The 21080-nt window shown below is 52.1% G+C and overlaps 1 protein-coding gene across 2 annotated transcripts in view; it reads left to right on the forward strand.

Moving 5' to 3' along the window:
* Positions 1-18957, forward strand: part of FBXL20 (F-box and leucine rich repeat protein 20) — a 38555-nt gene extending 19598 nt beyond the window's left edge. For both annotated transcript variants that reach the window (XM_066205324.1, XM_066205323.1), the window contains exons 3-15: positions 1627-1681; positions 3338-3412; positions 5488-5582; positions 6506-6574; positions 6913-7008; positions 7952-8078; positions 8598-8672; positions 9531-9661; positions 12219-12279; positions 13233-13277; positions 14310-14366; positions 15286-15498; positions 16561-18957. In XM_066205324.1, the coding sequence (XP_066061421.1) occupies positions 1627-1681; positions 3338-3412; positions 5488-5582; positions 6506-6574; positions 6913-7008; positions 7952-8078; positions 8598-8672; positions 9531-9661; positions 12219-12279; positions 13233-13277; positions 14310-14366; positions 15286-15498; positions 16561-16668 (1207 nt within the window). In that variant the 3' untranslated portion in view covers positions 16669-18957. The remainder of the gene's footprint in view (positions 1-1626; positions 1682-3337; positions 3413-5487; positions 5583-6505; positions 6575-6912; positions 7009-7951; positions 8079-8597; positions 8673-9530; positions 9662-12218; positions 12280-13232; positions 13278-14309; positions 14367-15285; positions 15499-16560) is intronic.
* The last annotated feature ends 2123 nt before the right edge of the window (positions 18958-21080 follow it).

A 21080-nucleotide genomic window follows, 5' to 3' on the forward strand; every position in this document is an offset into this window, starting at 1 on the left:
CACAATTAGGTCACCCTGCAGCTTCTGTTCCCCAGCCTGAACAATCCCAGCCTTTCCTCACAGCTGAGCTCTGCTCCAGCCCTGTAATCGGTGCTGGGAAAGCCGGGAATAATCCAGGCACCGAAACTGGGCTGGGGCCCTGCCCTGATCCCTGAGCTGGCACTGAGGGATGGCACTGAGGGATGGCACTGCCCTGATCCCAGAGCTGGGAATGAGGGATGGCACTGCCCTGATCCCAGAGCTGGGAATGAGGGATGGCACTGAGGGATGGCACTGCCCTGATCCCAGAGCTGGGAGTGAGGGTTGGCACTGCCCACTCCTGGGAGCTGGCACTGAGGAGTGGCACTGCCCAGGGGAATGGCACTGCCCACTCCTGGGAGCTGGCACTGAGGAGTGGCACTGCCCAGGGGAACGGCACTGCCCACTCCTGGGAGCTGGCACTGAGGGGTGGCACTGCCCAGGGGATGGCACTGCCCACTCCTGGGAGCTGGCAGTGAGGGGTGGCACTGCCCAGGGGGATGGCACTGCCCACTCCTGGGAGCTGGCACTGAGGGGTGGCACTGCCCAGGGGGATGGCACTGCCCACTCCTGGGAGCTGGCACTGAGGGGTGGCACTGCCCAGGGGGATGGCACTGCCCACTCCTGAGAGCTGGCACTGAGGGATGGCACTGCCCAGGGGATGGCACTGCCCACTCCTGAGAGCTGGCACTGAGGGATGGCACTGCCCAGGGGATGGCACTGCCCACTCCTGGGAGCTGGCAGTGAGGAGTGGCACTGCCCAGGGGAATGGCACTGCCCACTCCTGGGAGCTGGCAGTGAGGGGTGGCACTGCCCAGGGGGATGGCACTGCCCACTCCTGAGAGCTGGCACTGAGGGATGGCACTGCCCAGGGGATGGCACTGCCCACTCCTGGGAGCTGGCACTGAGGGGTGGCACTGCCCAGGGGGATGGCACTGCCCACTCCTGAGAGCTGGCACTGAGGGATGGCACTGCCCAGGGGATGGCACTGCCCACTCCTGGGAGCTGGCAGTGAGGAGTGGCACTGCCCAGGGGATGGCACTGCCCACTCCTGGGAGCTGGCAGTAAGGAGTGGCACTGCCCAGGGGATGGCACTGCCCACTCCTGGGAGCTGGCAGTGAGGGGTGGCACTGCCCAGGGGATGGCACTGCCCACTCCTGGGAGCTGGCACTGAGGAGTGGCACTGCCCAGGGGATGGCACTGCCCACTCCTGGGAGCTGGTGCTGACGGTGTTGGGGTGTTTGAGTCACCCCTGTGCAGAGTCGGAGCCAGCCCAGCATCCCTGGTGGTGCCCCGTGTCCTGGCTCGGTGCGGGGCTCCTGCAAGGGTCACCTGGGGTGCGCAGTCAGGGATTTGGGGTCAGGAACCCCTCCAAGGCGTGAGGTTTCTGTTTCCCAGTGGCTCCATGGCCGTGTTTTGCTTCCAGTTGGGAAATGCTGCTTCTGCACTTCCTTTCACAGTTCAGCTTTCAGCCAAATCACAAAGAAGTTTTGCTGTCCCAGTCCTTTTTTTTTTTTTTTTTTTTTTGCCTCCCTCCCCTTTGTTTTCCACATCCCCTTTTATTTGAAATGCCAATAACCAATAAGGTGTCTCTTATTTCTGTTCCAGAATTTTCTCTTTCCTGGATGTGGTCACTCTGTGTCGTTGTGCTCAAGTTTCCAGGGTAAGAACCTTCCTCCTTCCTGGTGGATTTTAGCAGGGGGTTGGATTTGGGTGACAATCCTCCCTCCCCAGGGGAGGGTTGGGCCAGGGAGCTTTGTGCCACTCAGCTGGGGTTATTTAGTGTCCCCTGGAAGTCCTGGAAAATTCCCATAGCACCAGTGAGGGGGAATTCCATCTGGAAGAGCATTTTCCAGTGTCCCAGGTACGAAGGGGAGGGAGCTGATGTTTTGCCCAGAACTCTTCCCTCACTCTGGGTTTGTGCAGGGAGCTCACCCTGGCTGAAATCCCGACGTGGGATGAGCCCAGAACAGCATCCTGGGGTTTCTGGTGGAAACACAGGAATTTTCACTCAAAGAGATGCTGCACAGTCAATGAAAGTTCATTTTCCCCTTGGAGTAAGCATGGAAATAAAGCAAAGGGTTCTTCTCATCCTTTACGGGCTTCAGTTAATGAAACCCAACTTGGATTATTTGCTTGGGAGAATTCCTCCAGCTGGGCTGGGAGGTTCAGTTCTCTGGAGCTGCCAGATTTATCCTGGTGCTTTTTCCTGCCCCTGTCTGGTAACTCCCGGGGGAAGCGGCACGGCAGGGGTGGGGTGGTGAATCAGGGAAGTTGTTGGAATGGTGTGTTCACCATCCTGGCTGGGTGACCCCTGCACAGACCCATCAGCCCTGCCTCCAAACCTCAGCCACGACTCATTTAATTACTCTAACACATTGGAATTTTTAAAAAAAGGATGTTTAAACATATTTAATTGCATTTAAAAATACCCCGTGTGGTGTCTGGGCGTTACAGTTGTCACCTGAACAGCTCAGGTTGTGCGGGGAAAGAGCTCCCAGCTGAAATCCAGCAGAGCAGTGCTGGCCAGAACGGGCTGTCAAGGATCCTTTGCCAATGTCAGGGTGTTCTCCTGGCCCGTCCCAGCTCCTGTTTGCACAGGGAGCACGGGCAGTTCCTGCAGGGATGTGCAGGAGGGCTCTGGGTCATTCCCTACGCTGCCCATGGAGCGATGCAGCCGCTGGGGCATTTCCCCACTGCTTTTCTCCTGGTCATAACCAAACCTTAAAACGAGCATCAGCAGTGAGGTTTAAACCCCAAACCATCAATTAAGGCTCAATTCTGTCGTCTGATGTAACTCTGCAGGGACTCCTGCCCAAGGACTGCTGTTCTGTGCTGGGGAGGAGCTCGGTGCACGTGGGCTTTGGGATGGAAAACCCCCCCGTGTTTATCCCTGGCTCTTGCACAACTCTGGCTCCTGGTTATTGCAAGATCCACTTGTTTGCCTTGATGGTGTAACTGAGACTTTAAACACAGCTCTGTTCTCCCCACCTGGCTGAGGGCACAGCCAGCCGCCCCGAGTTCCTGCTTCTCCTTTGGAGCAGGAGCCACGGGAGATTTTGGTGATTTAAACAAAAAATAAACTGACAGCGCAGCTGCGGGGTCCCCTGGGGGGTCTCACCTGTGCCCAGGTGTCCTTTGAGGACAATTTCAGCCAGGAAAGGGAAGATGCCCGAGCTCCAGGTGCTCTCCTGGCTCACACCTGCACCTCCCAAGGGAGTGGAAGCTCTTCCCTGGCTGGGGAACTCAGAATTCCCACTGACCTTTTTCTTTTTTTCATATTAACCACACATTTACATTTCTTTTCCCCCCAATAAAGGCATGGAATGTTCTGGCCCTGGATGGCAGTAACTGGCAGCGAATTGACCTGTTTGATTTCCAGAGGGATATTGAGGTATAATTAAGTGACATACAAACCCTTTTTTTTTTTTCTTTTTTAAATGTAATTACAGCCTAGAATGGATTTGTACTCCCAGCGTAACCCTTCCTACCTTCCCTGGAGATAGAAATCATTAATTTCGGTTCTTCAGCCTCAGGGGAGTCTTTTAAAGTCTTGGCAATCCATTCAGCTTTTGAAAATGGACAGAATTCTGTATCCCTAGCGAGACTTAAAAGTAGTAATGGAAGGAAAGTGGGGTTTGTGTGTTCTGAAAACAGAAATTAGTAGAAAAGGTACATTTTTGGGGGGAAAACTGCTGCTCGTATGGAAGAGAATTTAAGCTACTCCTTGCACTCAGATAACACAAGGGCTGAATGTCTGTTGAATCATGCAATATTTGCATCCTTAATGCCAGAAATTGAAATTGAGGTGAAGATGATTTGGGAAGGACAAAGGTCCAAATTGTCCCTAAAAGATGCAGCTTCGGAGCTGCTCCCTTGCAGCTCAACCTGTGGGATGTGGATCCTGCAGCACCGGTGGGGGATGGAGGCTGAAAATTCAAATTGAATTCAAAAAATTCAAAAGGGAAAAGGATGAGGAAAAAAACCCCAGTCCTTAAGGCTCTTGTCAGGGTGTTTTATCCTGTTTAAAACATTTTGGGAGAGGGAAATGGGGAACGTTTCACATTGGAGGGAAATGGGGAATGTGTGGCTTTAGCTTGAGGCATTAGACAGAGGCGTCAAGCAGCTGCTGAGTGAAGGTTCCCACCTGGTGGGAAATCCAGCCCTGGTTTTTGCAGGAAAGTGTTAAAACAATCCCTTAGTGCAGCTGGGAGTCAGGGGTGAGGAGCAGGAAGCGGCTCTGTCCCCTCAGCAGGGTCTGAGTGGCCTGAGGGAAGGAAATGGAGGGATTTTGGGGTCTTCATAATGAACCCTTCACCTCGTGTCGTGCCCTAAAAATCCCACGGAATTATTTCTTTGGAGTGGAGTTCTCAGGGTTGCTGATGTGAGGAGTGGCAGGAGGTGGGACTGAGCGGCTCAGTCTGGGAGAAGGGAGAGGCTGGGGGGATACAAACCTGGCTTTTCCCATTCCTCAGTGCTTTTTTGGGTGGTTTTCATGTCCCTGCACATCAAAACCCATGTCCTTGCCTAAGCCCAGGCTTCCCCTCTGCAAACAAAACGCTGGAATTCGTTGTACCTCCCCTCGAAGTTCCTGCTGGGCCTCCTGGCTCTGCTGTGACCGAGTTAAATCCATCAGTCCCTGTAAATTCTTGATAGAAACACCTTTGGCTCCTCTGATTCCAGCAGTATTTGTAGGCTTGCTTGAGGAACTTGCAAAATCAGGGAGAATTTCGGTTTTTCCAGGCTTTTTGCAGGGCTGGGGAGGTTGAGCGTTGTCCCTGGAGCTGCTCCTGTGGTGTCCCCAAAGCTCACGTGGCTGATTTAGGTTTCTTTTTTTAGATTGGAAAAAAAGATTTTGGAAGAAAATCCTCATCTCACAGAGGTCCCAAATGCCAGTTAGTCCTGGAAGGACTGAGGGATGCTCCTGTTCTGTGAGGAGCAGCCCAAGTGCAGGGGAAGGGTCTGAGTTTCTACTACAAATATTCTCCAGTGGTTTTGCCCTTGGGTGCCAAAAGGTAAATCCGGGCTGTGATGGGCTCTTTGGATCCAGATTTGAAATTAAAAAGCCTTTTCTGGATCTCTGGAGCACGAGTGGTCGAATCAAACTCGTGGGCTGGTTGTGCTCATCTCTGTGCTGAGTAGAAATTGGAGTTGATCCGTTGGCTGTGCTCGGAAATCTGGGGTGTAGCTGCCCTCACCTTCCTTGGGGAATCTGTGTCCAGGAGCTCCAAAACGGAGGAAATTCCTCAAAATGCTTCAGGTGATCTGCTTTAGGTGGTTGCTCCTTGTCTCTCCATCTTCAGAAGCTGAATAATTCTCCCTCCGCCTCCCTTAGCCCATTCCCACGGCATTTTTTAATTCCCTTCAGCGCCGCTTTCCCTTGAAGAACAAAACGATTGTTAGAAATGTTCACTCCAGCTTCCTGGAGCCCTTGGGGGGTTCTCAGGTGGCTCCTCCTGTCTCCCCCAGGGCCGAGTGGTGGAGAACATTTCCAAGAGGTGTGGGGGATTCCTGCGGAAGCTGAGCCTGCGGGGCTGCCTGGGAGTGGGGGACAACGCCTTAAGGTACAGCTGCACCTTCGGGACGGGCTGGAAAAACCAGGAGTGGGAGGATTTATCCCCACTTCTGGAGGATCTGAGCCCCTCAGCATGTCAAAACCTGGAGAGCAGAGGCAGAGATTATTCATTTCTCAGTTAATTTATCATTTAATTAATCTTTTTTTTTTTAATTATTGTTATATTAATCGTTTTTATAATTTAATTTGTCGGGTTTTTATAATTTAATTTATGGGGGTTTTATCACTTAATTTATCATTTTTGAGCTCAGCCAGCAGCCACTTCTCTCAATTCTCGTGAAAATAAAGCAAATGGGCACTGGGTCAATGTGGTGCCTCCAGGCTGGGACATCCCAGGGCTAGAGGTGGGGCAGCAGAAATCAGGGATTCTCTTGGGTTTGTTCCTGATTTTCTCCTCGATTTTCTTGATCGTTTTCTTCTTTATAGATTCTTTCCTTGATTCTTTTCTTCTTTCTTGATTTCCTTCTTGGTTTTCTTGGTTCTTTTCTTTTTCTTGATTTTCTTCTTGTTTTTCTTGAGTCTTTTCTTCTTTACTGATTTCCTTCTTGGTTTTCTTGGTTCTTTTCTTTTTCTTGATTTTCTTCTTGGTTTTCTTGAGTCTTTTCTTCTTTACTGATTTCCTTCTTGGTTTTCTTGATTTCTTTTTTTCTTGATTATTTCCTTCCTTCTTGATCTTCTGGATTTTCTTTCTTGATTTTCATCCTGATTTTCTTCTTGATTTTCTTGATTCCTTTCTTCCTTCTTGATTCTTTTGATTTTCTTGGTTTCCTTCTTGATTTCCTTCTCGGTTTCCTCTATTTTCTTCCTCAATCTCTTTGAGGCCGTTTCGTAAAACTTTAATCCGACGTGTTATAAACCACCTGGAATCCCAGTGCCTGACAAATCCAACGTTTTCCCTTCCCTTTCCCCCAGGACCTTTGCCCAGAACTGCAGGAACATCGAAGTGTTGAACCTCAATGGTTGTACCAAGATCACGGACGCGTGAGTAAAACTCCTCCCTGGGTGCCAAAAAAAACCCCAGGCTTGGGGCTGTGGGAGCTTTTCCATGGAATCCTGGAATGGTTTGGGTTGGAAGGAGCTTAAATCCCGTCCATTCCCACCCCTGCCAGAGCAGGGACACCTTTGACCATCCCAGAGTGATCCAAGCCCTGTCCAACCTGGCCTTGGACACTTCCAGGGATCCAGGAGCAGCCAGAGCCTCTCTGGGCACCCCGTGCCAGGTTCCCACCTCCATCCTCACCCCAGCCTGCCCATCCCACGGGATTTCTGTGGCCTGGGGTGAATCCATTGCAGGACATATCTCCGTGTGTCTCTTGCAGCACCTGCACCAGCCTCAGCAAGTTCTGCTCCAAACTCAGGCACCTGGATTTGGCTTCCTGCACCTCCATAACCAACCTGTCCCTGAAAGCACTGAGGTAGGAGGGATTTTCCCGTGGAATTTTGCAATCCTTAAGGCTGGAAAAGACCTCTGAGATTCTCCAGCCAACCCAGCATTCCCTGCAGAGGCTCCCTGTGGAGCTGGGCTTTGCTCGCTGTCCCCTGTGGGGTGGGGCAGTGTTGGAATTCTGGAAATTTAGATTTCGGGGGTTTAGTGTATAATACATGTGAGTCAAGATGGAGGGCTTTGGGCATTGTCTGAGTCCTCCTTCCTCACCTTCTTCTTCCTCCTTCTCCACGGCTTTAGGTGCTTTTCTGTAATTGGTTGATGGAGTCCACGTTGCAGACTTCAAGTAGTTACTTATTGGGTTTAAAATAAAAATAATTCAGGTGGGATTTCATAACTGGACAGGTTGTCCTTGAAAAGACCTGCTAGAGATAGAGAAGTTCTCCATCTCTCTAACTTGCTAGTCAGAGCTCATGGCTCGTGAGTCTGGAAATAGATAAGAGATAATAAACATCCAAATCCAGAGACAAAACCTATTTGAGCTGTCCCAAATCGTAATGATACCTCAGGATTCTGGAAACTGAGAATTTGGGATTTCGGAACGTGTGAGTTAAGGTGGAGGATTTGGGGCATTGTCCGAGTCTTTCTTCTTCACCTCCTCCTTCCTTCCTTCTTCATGGATTTGGGTGATTTTTTTGTAATTGGGTGGAAAAGGTCCACACTGGGGGCCTTGAGTGATCATTATTGGGTGAGAAATAGAAATTATACAGGTGTCACCTCGTTCCTGGGTAGTTGGTGCTTAAATAACCGTGGAAAGAGTTTGAGGTGCTCCACTTCACCTCATTTCTCTAACTTGCTAGAGCTCACAGCTCATGACTCTGTAAGTAGAGCTCCCAGAAATGGGAATGTCAGAGCTTCTGGATTTGTCTGGGGTTCTTCCCGAGGCAAATGAACATTTCCATGTGTGTCCCCAGTGAGGGATGCCCGCTGCTGGAACAGCTCATCATCTCCTGGTGCGACCAAGTGACCAAGGACGGGATCCAGGCGCTGGTGCGGGGCTGCGGGGGGCTGCGCGCCCTGTCCCTCAAGGGCTGCACCCAGGTACGGAAAATCCGGGCTTTGGGGCTCTGGGAAAGTGGGGATGGGAGCGTGGGCATGGAAAATCTGGGCTTTGGGGCTCTGGGAAAGTGGGAATTGGGCACGACTGGCATGTCCTTCCCTCGGGAGTGTGGGGATGGAAAATCAGGTACTTAATGATATATTATAATGATAATAATAATTATATTAAGACTAAAAATAATTATAAATAATAATAAAACTATAATAGTGATAATGATGATGATAATGATGATGATAATGGTGATGATTATGATAATACCACTACTACTACTAATACTACTACTAATAATAATAATAATAATTAATCCAGTGTCACTGCCAGGCCCAGGGTAAGGGGAAGCATTTTTGGGGCCGGGCTCTGCTCCTGATGGAGTAAAAGGCAGGAGCACTCCTGGTGCTGCTGTTCCTGTGCTGCCTTTCCCTCCTCCCCAGAGGAAATCCCAGTTTCCCAGCTTCAATTCCCAGTGCTCCCAGTTCCCATGCCTGTGTTTTCCCTTCCAGCTGGAGGACGAGGCCCTCAAGTTCATCGGTGCCCACTGTCCTGAGCTAGTGACCCTGAACCTGCAGACCTGCCTGGTGAGTGCCTCTGCCCAGGATTCCCACGTGCAATTCCCACATGGAATGTTCTCCATGCCCCGCACGCTTGTCACCAGCAACTCCTTGGTGGCACCTCAGGGACACCGAGCCCCACGCCTTGGCTGTGTCACGGCTGTTTCTTTTTTTCCCTCTGAACTCTGCCTGTGGGATGAGCTGGAGAAATCCCTCCTGCCGGGCCTCTCCTCTGGTCCCCGTGCAGAACTGAGCCCACAGAGGCACTGTTCCTGCACGGAAAGGGCCCTCAGCCAGCTCTGCAGTGCCAGAAATGTGTGTTTATGCCAAAAAAATAGATTGGCGTGGGCGCTCTGTGTGTGCCAGCACAGTCTGACACAGGAACAGGGAATGATGGACCCCCTGTGCCCAGGGACAGGGATGGACAGACCCCCTGTGTGCAGGGACAGGGATGGACACACTCCCTGTGCCCAGGGAAGGGGCTGGAGGGATTTCCTGTGCCCAGGGACAGGGATGGACAGACTCCCTGTGCCCAGGAACACAAGTGGACAGACTCCCTGTGCCCAGGGATGGACAGACTCCCTGTGCCCAGGAACACATGTGGACAGGCCCCCTGTGCCCAGGGACAGGGATGGGCACACTCCCTGTGTCTTCCCCAGCAGGAATTGCAAAGCCCTGCAGGAATCCCAGCACTTTCCCCCGTCCCTCGCCCAGCTCCAAAACATTTCCCATCAAATCCCTTCCCTGACATTCCCAAACCCAGCAAGGTTTGTCCTCCCTCTGCTGCTCCACTGAAACATTCCCCATAACTCTTCCTGGGCTGGAATTTGGAACTGGGAGAGGGAAATCCAGCCTGGATTGAGGCCGTGGTGGTTTTTCTGGCAGCAAATCACGGATGACGGGCTCATCACCATCTGCAGGGGCTGCCACAAGCTGCAGTCCCTGTGTGCTTCTGGCTGCTCCAACATCACCGACGCCATCCTCAACGCCCTGGGACAGAACTGCCCACGCCTCCGGTGAGTTTTCCCAGGATTTCCCCCTCTGGAACACACAGCAGAGGGTCCAGGTGGTGTCTGAGCCTTTCCACCCCCAAAGGTTTTCCTGGTTTTTATCCCCTGAGCTTTTTCCGGGTGTTTGGAACAAGAGTGATTTTTTTTTGAGTCGTCCCCAAATTCTTGGGGTTTAAACTCGAGTAAAAAAGAGCTCCCAGCGTGGTGCTCCAAGTGTATCCACAAAGAAAATTTGGGATTGGGTTATTTCTGTCTTGGGAACTGGGGGGGGGGGGGGAGAAAAAAATTAAAATCCCATTTAACCAATGTTGTTTCCTCCCACCGCAAGACTGAACAGGTTTTTCCTGGTGGTTTTGTAGCAGGTGGAATTTGGGCAAACTTCCCCTCTGCTTCCCAGCCTCAGCTTGGTTTTCCTGGAGTTTGTTTTTTTAAAGGTTTTACCTTTATTAGGATGAGTTTCCTCGGGAAAATGTGCAGAAAATAGGGAATTTTATTACCCCAGCAGCCGAGTGGCCTCAAAGAAATGGCATCAAATGCAGTTGGATCAAATCCAGGGGAAAACAGGGACATCAAATCTACATCTTCCGAGGGAAAACAAAGCCCAGCTGCTCCCTGCGATGTCCCATTTAAGGAATTTGGGTACAAAGTGCACAGAAAGCAGGTTGGAAAGGGAAAGGTAAAACCCCAGATCGATTCCAGTGGTTCCTGTGTTTGTTTTCAGCCTCAGAGGATTAAGCTCCATCCTGTGGAATACAAAAGCCACTTCAGGAACGTGGGGGATTTTTTTTTTTCCTACAAGGGCAGAAAAATCAGTTAAAACTGTGGAGGGAGCCCCTGTGGAGCTGCAGGAGATGCCAGGATTTTTCTCCACTCCCACAGGGACGAGCAGTTCACCCTAAAAGGCTTCAGACATCTCCCCTGGGGCCTTAAATATTAAATTTTTCATGCTCACCTGCCTTATTTTTGGGAATTACACCTTTTCCGTGCTGGGATCTGTCTCTGGGTTACAAAACAGAGAAATTTTTGCTTTCCAGAACTTTTCCCTCAAAGTTTTGCTTTCCAGAACCTTTCCCTCAGAGTTTTTGCTTTCCAGAACTTTCCCTCAGTGAGGCCGTGAAGGTTTTTAGGAGCCCCTCAGTCCAGCATTGGGTGGATTATCCCTTCCTGGGATGCATCTGGGTGTCTGTTTTAGCCGGATTCCCTTTTTTTTTTTGCCCTCTGGAATGGAAGCAGCTGCTCTGTGCAGATTAATCCTCAGCAAACTTTTAGGGATTGCTGGAAGGTTTTTTCTGGAAACCCTTGGAAAAGCAACTGATTTGGGACTAAGGCAGCAGGAGAGGCTGATCCTCTGGAGAGCAGCTCCGTGGAGAGGGAGCTGGGAATGCTGAGGGATTATCCAGGAGGGTGGTGGGATCCTGGGGGCTTTGGGAATGGTGTGGGCAGCTGGAGGATCCTGCTCCTGCCCCTCTCCTCGGCCCTGTGGAGGCACAGCTGGAATGTTGTGGGCTCCACAGTCCAGCAAGGACCAGGAGCTGCTGGGGAGGCTCCAGGAGGGGCACAGAGGTGGTTTGGGATCTGGAACATCTCTGGGATGAGGAGGGGCTGGGCCTGGTCAGGGTGGGGAGGAGAGGGCTGGGAGGGGATCCCATCAATCCATGGAATATCTCGAATAACCATAGAAATACCTTATATGAGGGAATCCCATCAATCCATGGAAAAACCTCATCAATCCATGGAAAAACCTCATCAATCCATGGAAATACCGCATCAATCCATGGAAATACCGCATCAATCCATGGAAATACCGCATCAATCCATGGAAATACCTCATCAATCCATGGAAATATCTCAGATATCTGTAGGAATATCTCAAATATCCATAGGAATATCTCATCCAGGAGGGGATCCTATCCATCCATGGGAATCTCTCAGATATCCCTAGAAACATCTCAGATATCCATAGGAATATCTCAAGTATCCCTAAAAATACCTCGTGAGAAGGTATCCCATTAGTCCATAGAAATTTCTCAAATATCCGTATCAACATCCCATCAATCCACCCAATTATCTCAATTATCCATAGCAGTATCTCATCTGAGAGGGGATCCTAGCAATCCCTACAAATATCCCCCCAATCCCTACAAATATCCCCCAATCCCTACAAATATCCCCCCAATCCCTACAAATATCCCCCCAATCCCTACAAATATCCCCCAATCCCTACAAATATCCCCCCAGTCCATATTAATATCCCCCCCAATCCATACAAACACCTCCAGGGGCTGTCAGAGGATGATGCCAGACTCTTCCCTGAGGTGCCCCTCCAGGCTGAGGAGCAGAAACTCAACCAGGACCAATCCCAAATTTCCAGAGGAGGAATTCCCTTCCCATGGCGCTGTCAGATCCCGGAGCAGCTCCATGGGCACGTGGAGTGTCCCTGTGTGGAGCCATCCCCGTGTCCCCTGCTCCGGGGGACACTCCCTGGGCAGGGGGTTGGGACTCCAGAGGTCATTCCCAACCTTCTCCTGGGGCTCCACCACGGCTCTTTCCTTGTGTCCTGCAGAATATTGGAGGTGGCCAGGTGTTCGCAGCTGACCGACGTGGGCTTCACCACCCTGGCCAGGGTAAGGGCCTGCTCCTCCTTCCCCTCCTGCTTTTTGTTCCTTTTCATGGGGGAGGAAAAAAAAAAATAGGTTTGGGAAAACCTTTAATTTGGGTGGAAGCTTAAGGTTCGAAACTTCGGGTTTCTGGGATTTTTGGCGTCACGCACCTGGGAGGGTTTGCAGCCAGACCGCAGGAAATGTTAAATATTTTAGTTAGAAACTTTACAGATTGGCTAAAGGGATCCTAAATTTAACTCCCTTTGCTCTCCACGATTAGAAAAACGCTTTAAATGAGTGAAATTTCCTTTATTATCCCGCAGAAACTTTGTCCTTCCAGTTGTGATATTTCATGAAGAAATCCCTTTTAAATTTTAAATTTTTAAAGCAAACTGTCTTTGTGGTGGATAATTTATATTTATGTTTATATTTATGTTTGTGTGTTGTGTTTGTGTTTCTGTTTATATGTTTATAGTTCTATTTATTATGTATTTCTATTTATATTTAATATACTATTTATCTTTTGTTTACTGTATAATGCATTTATATTGATTATTTTTTATTTTATTTGTATTTTATATATATTCATATTTTATATAATATGTGTTCTATATTTATGTTTATATATTTTTTATTTTATTTATATTTATAGTTATGTGTTTATCTTTCTATTTATTTATATTTTCATTTATATTTATAGTTATATGTTTATATATCTTTCTATTTATTTATATTTTCATTTATATTTATAGTTATATGTTTATATATTTCTATTTCTATTTATATATTTATGTTTCTATTTATTATGTTTCTATAATTATTTATATTTAATATACTATTGATCTTTCTATTTACTGTGTAATGTATTTATATTATTTCTATTTATTCTATTTGTATTTTTTATTTCTATTTACATTTTTATTTGCTGGCTGGACTTTACACTCACTGCAAGTGTTTGGAATTCTCTTTGTTCCTAGAATTGCCATGAGCTTGAAAAAATGGATCTGGAAGAGTGTGTCCAGGTAGGAAATGCCAGCTCAGGCTGTTTCTCCTGCAGCAGTGTGGAAAATGGGGGGAAAATCAGGAGATTTTTCTCCAAATCAAAATTTAATGTGGAATCCTGAGTGGGAAGAGTGGCTGGATTTGGAGAGGAAAATGTTTGGAATGAGGGGTTTTTTTATCCTTGGTTTGGATTCCATGGGAACGGGGCTGTAAATAAAAAATATTTAATAGTGAGAGCTACTGGGTCAAATGATGGATTTGTGAGAAAAAAATCCCAGATTTTTGAGGGAAAATCCCGGAAAAAAAATCTTAGCTTGCTAAAAATAATGGGAGTATCCCCTGATTTGGAAAACCATGGGAAAAATGGTGAACCAGCAACGATTTCAGGGGATTGAAATCAAACTGGGCTGAAGCATTTACAGGGAAAAGGGTGGGATTGACTCAAAACCCCATGAAAAAACCTCCAAGCCCGAGGGTAGATTGGAAATTGAGCCTGGGACAAAGGGGATGGGATTGTGATTCCTGGGAACAGCTGGACCCCCGTGTCCCTGCGCTTCCTGGGCAGAAATCTGGGAGATGAAAAGGGAATGACACCAGCCCAGGCAGGAAGGGATTGGGAATTAAACCCTGAAAAGGAAGAAGCAAATCTGAGCCAGGGCACAAATCCATCCCAGGCTGCTCCCCTGGGGGTTTGGAAATTAGGAGAAAAAAAAAAAAAAAAATTAGGAACCTTTGTGTGGGATTCCTTCTTCCTGAGGAAAACCAGGAGCTGGGCAATCTGTGGGGTGTTGGGAGGGAATCTGAGCCCTCCTTGTCCTCCCAGAGGCACATCTGGGAGCTGATTTCAGCTCCTTAAGATAGTTAAAAACAATCCAGCGATGGCTCTGCATCCCAGTTCTCCGAGGGCAGGAGATGATTTCCATGAGGAGATGGATTCCTGAGGGGCTGTGGGGAAATCTCATGGATCAGGGAAAATCCTGCAGTTCTGCTTTAAATAAACCCAAGTCCTTGTGCCCAGCAGCGACATGAAAAGGCTTTTCCTTCTTTTCCAGATAACAGACAGCACATTAATTCAGCTTTCCATACACTGTCCACGGCTGCAGGTCCTGGTGAGTATTCCAGGGGACACTTCCAGCACCTCCTTTCTCCAAACAGAGGGATTTTAAACACTCCCTGACTTCACAGTTGGAAGAATTCCTGCTGGAATCCTGACCCTGAGGGAGCTCTTGTCCCTCCCCTGCTGCTGGCAGGAATCCCACACCAGGCCCCCCCCACAGGAGAAGGGTTGTGGGGATTCTCCTGGGAGCAGAATTCCAGGTGGGATCTGCCTGCACAGGAAAAGAGGCTGCAGTGTGGAGCTCTGGGAAGTTCCTTTGGGGCGGAATCTCTGGGGCTCTGGTCTCTGTCAGCCCTGGGTTTGTGCCATGAGGGATCCTGTCCTGTGGGATGTGGGTTCTCCAGTGCGGTCATCCCTCGGGAAAACCATTTCCAGCTCCTGGCCCAGGCCCTGCTTCCTCCTCGAGGATTTTCCAGCTGAATCCCCCCAGAAATCCACACCAAGGGGGGGCCGTTGTGTTCCTGCTGCTTCTTGGACCTGGGGCCAGGGTTAGGGTGTCCCAAAGGTGGGGTTTGGGGTAGCTCAGGTGTGCTGGAATTTCTGTGCCACCCCAGGGCTCTCATCCCTCCAGAGCTGCCTTCCCCTGGAACTGTGGGAGGGACCCTAAGGATCACCCTGTTCCCACGGGCAGGGACACCTCCCACTGTCCCAGGCTGTTCCAAACCCCGTCCAACCTGGCCTTGAACACTTCCAGGGATCCAGGGGCACCCAGGGAGGAATTTCCCCCCTCCAGCTGGAAGTTTTCCCCTTGGAAGCACATCATCCCTCAGAAACCCCAGCACAAGGAGCGAGCACAAACCCACCACCCATGAGCCACCCCTCACACCCCCAGCGAGGTTCTGGTTTTTGGGGCTGTCAGGAGCTGGGTTGAAAACCCCAAACTCCGTTTGTCTGGGTGGGGTGGGGCACAGAGTTTATCCCACTGCGAGCTGATCACGGACGACGGGATCCGTCACCTGGGGAACGGCGCCTGCGCCCACGACCGCCTGGAGGTGATCGAGCTGGACAACTGCCCCCTGATCACCGACGCCTCCCTGGAGCACCTCAAGAGCTGCCACAGCCTGGAGAGGATAGAACTGTACGACTGCCAGCAGATCACACGGGCCGGCATCAAGAGACTCAGGGTGAGCGGGGCAGCGCGGGGTTTGTCCGCGGGGAGGAGGGAGGGCTGGGCTGGCAGAGTCCCCAGCAGCTGCTGCTCGTGCTCAGAAGGGTTGGGAGAAACACCAGCGGTGGGTTTGGAGTCATGGGAAGCTGAGATGGTTTGGGTTGGATAGTTTCTGCTGTCTTGGGTTGCTCCAGCCTGGCCTCAGACACTTCCAGGGATCCATTTTCAGATGGAAACCTGAAGTGGTTTGGGTTGGATGCTTTCCACTGTCCTGGGTTATTCCAGCCTGGCCTCGGACACTTCCAGGGATCCATTTTCCCATGGAAACCTGAAATGGTTTGGGTTGGATGCTTTCCACTGACCTGGGTTATTCCATCCTGGCCTCGGACACTTCCAGGGATCCATTTTCCAATAGAAACCTGAAATGGTTTGGGTTGGGCAATTTCTGCTGTCCTGGGTTATTCCAGCCTGGCCTTGGACACTTCCAGGGATCCAGGGGCAGCCACAGCTGCTCTTGCAGGCATTTTTACAATATTAAATGTAGGGCATTAGATGAATGAGAAGTGCTATGTTAAATAACTGATGAAAAAAAAAGGAAAAAAAAAAAGAAAAAAGAAAATAATGGCAAGCAGAGCTTTAAAAACTCAGCTCTGGTGTCTCTTTGCTAAGACTGAGCAGACTGTGCATCCTGTGCCAGGGCCTCGCCCCCCTCGCAGGCAGGAATCCCCTCCCGAGTCCATTTCTCCAGGTGTAAGAGAAGAGTAACAACAACGTTTTCTCTGCAAAGGGGATACGGAGCTGTAAAGTTGCACCTGAAAATTACGGGATGTTTGGGTCGGGAAAACCCCCTCCGGTCCTGCTGCGGTCAGGGACATTCCCTTATCCCAGGTTGCTCCAAGCTTGGCCTTGGACACTTCCACGGGCGGCGATTCCACCGGTTGCCCACCCTGAACGGGACGGGAGGAGCCCCATTCCCCGTCCCCGGGCCGGGTGAGCCCGGCCCGTTCCCCGTTCGTTTCCCGTGTCCCCGGGAGCTCCGGGCGTGTCCCTGAGCCCTCCCCCGCCTTTGCCGTTGCAGACCCACCTGCCCAACATCAAAGTGCACGCCTACTTCGCCCCGGTGACTCCCCCGCCCTCGGTGGGCGGCAGCCGACAGCGCTTCTGCAGATGCTGCATCATCCTATGACACCGGGACCTCCTCCCGGCCCAGCGGGGCTGGGACCGCGCCCCGGCCGTCCCGGGGGATGCCAGAACCTTGGAGGAAACGCGATCCCAGTGTCGTTTGCCAGGGCCGGTGAGCAGGGCCGGGCTGCCCTGTAGCCACCCGCACGCCCCCCTGTGATCCCACCCGGCCCGGCGGGATGAGGGACTCGGGCTGGGAGCCGCAGCTGGGCCGGCTTCTCCCTGGGGGTGGATTGGCCTGACCCGGAACCATTCCTGCTGGGAATTCCTGGGAATGCCCCCGGGGGAGGGCTCCCAGCCTGGAGGGGACTGATGCTGCTGGTGAGGTTGGAAAAGGAGCCGAGATCCTTGGAAGTGGGGAGAGGGGAGAGGAGAGGAGGACGCTGTGACCCCGCAGCCCTTGCGCGGAAGGAAAAATCCCAACGAACCCGAAAACCCCAACAAGTTCTGTGTCCCTTTGTCAGTGAGGGAGTGGAAGAGCAGCTGTTGAGCCAGGATTCCCCTGGGATCTCCCTGTGGTCCAGGATTCCCCTGGGATCTCCCTGTGGTCCAGGATTCCCCTGGGATCTCCCTGTGGTCCAGGATTCCCCTGGGATCTCCCTGTGGTCCAGGATTCCCCTGGGATTCCCCTGATCCCACCCTGAGCACGCTCACATAAAGGCTCACCTTCCCTGAGCATCCAGCTCAGAGGCTTCCCAGATTCTTCCCAGATGGTTCTGGTAGAGCTTGGAATTTCTAAAGCCACATATTTTACCCACCCTAAATCCTGCTTTTCTTTTTTTTAAAAAAATTTTAATTTTTTTTCAAATTTCCAGTTACTGAAATTTCCCAGCCCAAAGTGACAAATCCATAAAGGATTTTCCCCCCCCCCCCCCAGGAGAAGCCTGAGCCTGTGATGAGCTGTCAGGAGGATTTTAAAGGAGCATGGGGAGCTGCACCCCAGGCTGGGCTCTCCTGGCCTGTGTGCCCAGGGGTTGGGTGTCCCAAACTGATCCCGAATCCAGGTTTTATCCCAATGGCAAGGATATCATTCTCCATACAGGGAATAATATATAGACAAATATATAATTCTCAGCACAGGGAGGAAATTCTAGTCCATGTCCCAGCCACTGTGAGTTCCCTCCCCCTGTCCTTTCCCCGAGGAAAAAGCCAAGTAGAGTTTTTTTTTGCTTGTTGCCCTGATGAAGAATTAAGGATTCCCTGATGGAGCAGGGCTGGGATCCACCCTCACTCCCCGTGGGTGCTGGGGCTCCTCCCGACCTCCCCACCCTGCACAGGTAAGTGTGGTGCCCTGGGAGGGGTTTGGATGTGCCAGGCCCGCCCTTGGGGGGCGTGGGGGGGTGGGGGGTCAGTGGCTGCTTTTTTGGGGCATTTCGGGCAAAACTGGCTCTGGTGCTGCAGGGGAGCCCGGCCTGAGCCAATTCCAGGGGCCCAGTGCGGAACTGCTGGGCAGATCCCGAGGGTTTGAGGCGGCAGGATTGGCCAGGCCGGGAGCTGTGTCCGTCATTCCCGCCGGCCGTGCAGGGAGCTCACGGACGCTTCGCCCGGGAGCTGGGCTCCCCCTCGTCGCCCAGGGATCTCCTGGGGGGGAGAGAGCAGCTGCAGCCCCAGGGACGGCTGCTTCAGGGCCTGGGGAGGCATGGGGGGGTTGGTTTTCCCACCAGGAATTCCAAGGACAAACGGGCTGTTCCCAGCAGGAGGGTCCCAGGAGCTGCACCCCGTCATCTCCCCCAGCCCCCCCAGTCTGCTGGGAGCCCCTCCAGGCTGCTGTGGTTAAAAGGATACTGTCAATGCCCTCCTGTAGACGGCTTTTAATCCCTTATATTTATTCAAATCCTCTTTAGCGCTGTGGATTCTCCCCCCTCTCCTCGGGCGCCTTCATTTCCAGAACTTCCTCCAGGTTTCAGGGTGGCAGAAGATGCCGGTGACAGGCTGGACGGGGCGAGGGGTCACCCGGCGATCACAGGATTTTTGCACAACTCCCGGGGAAAAAATAAAAACAAGACAAAAACACTTTGGTTTAGTTCCTACTGTGGCAGGGGAGAGCGAAGAGCGGGATTTTGGAGCCGGGGCGTGGTTGGCTGACTGATCCCTTTGTAACAGAGCAGAGTTTTCCAGGGAAAACTCGGGAACACAGAACCCAAAGCGATTTATTTCCTGTTTGCAGACCAGGGTGACAGCATTAAGGTAGCTCAAAACTTCTTGACAGTGTCCTTTTAAGTCAATTATCCGTCTTCAAATGGACTCTTCCTGATGTTTATATTTATAAATACCAATAAACACCGTTTTCCAAGCCGTGTCTCGCTGAGGGAGTCACTTGGCGGAGGAAAATTCACCTCCTGCACGGGGCATCTCCTGACGGGGGGTTTCGGGGTGCTCTGAGGGTTTGCTTGGAGTGGTTTGGGGTGGAAGGACAATCACAGCTCATCCAGGGACCCCCTTCCACAGCCTGGAACCCTTCCCGGGTGGGAGCAGTGACTGTGCTAGGGTTGGGTGCCCAAAATGTGGAGGAATTGCTCCATCCTGGGGTTTTTGGGGTGTCTGGGGGCTCTGGGACAGCTCCAGCACGGAGCCAGCCCTGGCTGAGGATCCCATCCCGCTCCCTCCGTGCCCAGTCCCCTTCCCCAGCCTCGGCTGGGCTGGGTGGGGCAGCTCCGCTTTCATCCGCTGAGCTGTTCCCGTTCCTTGGAATCCTCCGTGGATGTGTCCCCCGGCCGTGGGGCAGCGGCTGCAGCATCCCCACCTGCCAGCTGAGTGTTCTGGAGCCTGGATTCATCTCCCAGCCCAACCCCTGGGCCTCTCCAGGGAAACAGCCTGCGACCTTCTGGGGTGGAGGATCCTCCAGCAAGGCTGAGCACATCCAGTGCAACCAAAAAAAAAACAAAAAAACAGGATTTTCTGGGCTTTGGAGACACTGCAGCACCTCTTATCCCAATTCTGTGACAGGGTGAGGAGGGGGCAGGTGGAAGGTGGTGTGTCGGGTTGTTTCAAACCAACAAATTTTGGTTTTCTGCGCATCTCTGTAATTCCCTTTGTATTTTCTGTTTGGTTTTCTCTCTGTTGTTCGTGGCTGGCCGCTGCTGTCGTGGGTTTTGGGGGAATTTGGGGTTTTTTTTGGCGGGATAGGGATGCATTGGGATCAGTGTGACAAGGTTCTTGGCTACAGTGTCCTGGAAAACGTCTTAAAACATTTTGGCTTTTTCTGCTGAAGGGTTTTGTTCTTGGGGGGCCTGGGAGGTGTTTTGGGGGGGGGGGGGGGTTATTCCCTTTCCCTTTTTTTTTCTGGCATCCAGGTGGAGGTTTCTCCCCTCTCTCTGTGCCAAAACTTGGCAGAGGCTCCTGTGCTGCAGCCTGGGGGGCGTGGGGCCAAAACGATGGAGGAAATCAGAGAAGCCGCTTTTCCTCCTCAATTCCCAGCTCAGTCCGTGCCTTCCCAGCCCTTTGTTGTCCCCTGGCCCCTCCAAGGACCCGTCCTGGGGGTGTCACCCGCAGTGTCCCGTCACCTCCTCGTCCCTGTCCCTGTCGCTGCCCTGGGGCTCTGACTGACCGCACGTGGAAGTTCGGAGTTGATTTTTTAAGGGATGAGGGAATCCGTCCCCTGCTCCCGGCGGTCCCTATCCCAGGCTGTGCCAGCGGTGCCACCCCGCGCGGGGGCTCTTTGTGCTCCATCCGCTGTCCCCAAGGGTGCAGCTGAGCCGGCCAAGGGTCCCCAAGGGCTGTGAGCCCCCTCCTCTGCGCAACCCCCCACTCCCATCCCCAGCCCTGTCCCCATCCCTGCGGGAGCGCCCTCGGGGATTTGTCACTCTCCCGGTGGCCGGACACGGGCTGGGGGACAGAGAGGAAGAGCCGGGGAATGTTTAGATGCTGCGGTCTGTGCTTGTCCCGACGCTGCGGCTGTAACGCTGCCCTGAGCTGGAGATAAACGTGTAAATATATAAACACACGTGGTGACGGCGACCCTGGTCTCTGTGACACCGTGGGTCATCTCCGCGGGGCGGGGACAGTCGGGATCGAGCTGGTGGGACCAAGCTCTGGATCCCCGTGGAGTGTTTTTGGGAGGGTCGGGGATGTTCCCTGGTCCCCTCCAGCGATGGGCCCCGTGTCCTCCCTCCGTCCCCGTGTCTGCGATGGCAGCGCCGGCCCGGGGCTGTCCCTGCGCCCTCCCGGTCCTCCCCTTCCTCTCCTGCTCCGGGTTTGTTTATCCCAAACCCGTCCTTTGCCCCAGGACTTCCCTCCCAAGGACGTCCCCGGTCCCGCTCCGCCGCCTCTGCCCGAGCGGGGCTCGGGGAAGGATTCGGAGCTAAGAATAATCCGTTCCCACCTGGAATGAGGCGGCGCCGGGCTCTGCCGGCCGCGGCTGCCCCGGGCTCGGTGCCCGCGGGTGGGACAGGACCTGCCCTGCCCGGGTGTCCCCTG

This window comes from Chamaea fasciata, unplaced genomic scaffold (genome assembly GCF_029207755.1).
Source record: "Chamaea fasciata isolate MVZ Bird 193981 ecotype frontalis unplaced genomic scaffold, bChaFas1.0.hap1 SCAF_27, whole genome shotgun sequence".
Lineage (NCBI taxonomy): Eukaryota > Metazoa > Chordata > Aves > Passeriformes > Sylviidae > Chamaea > Chamaea fasciata.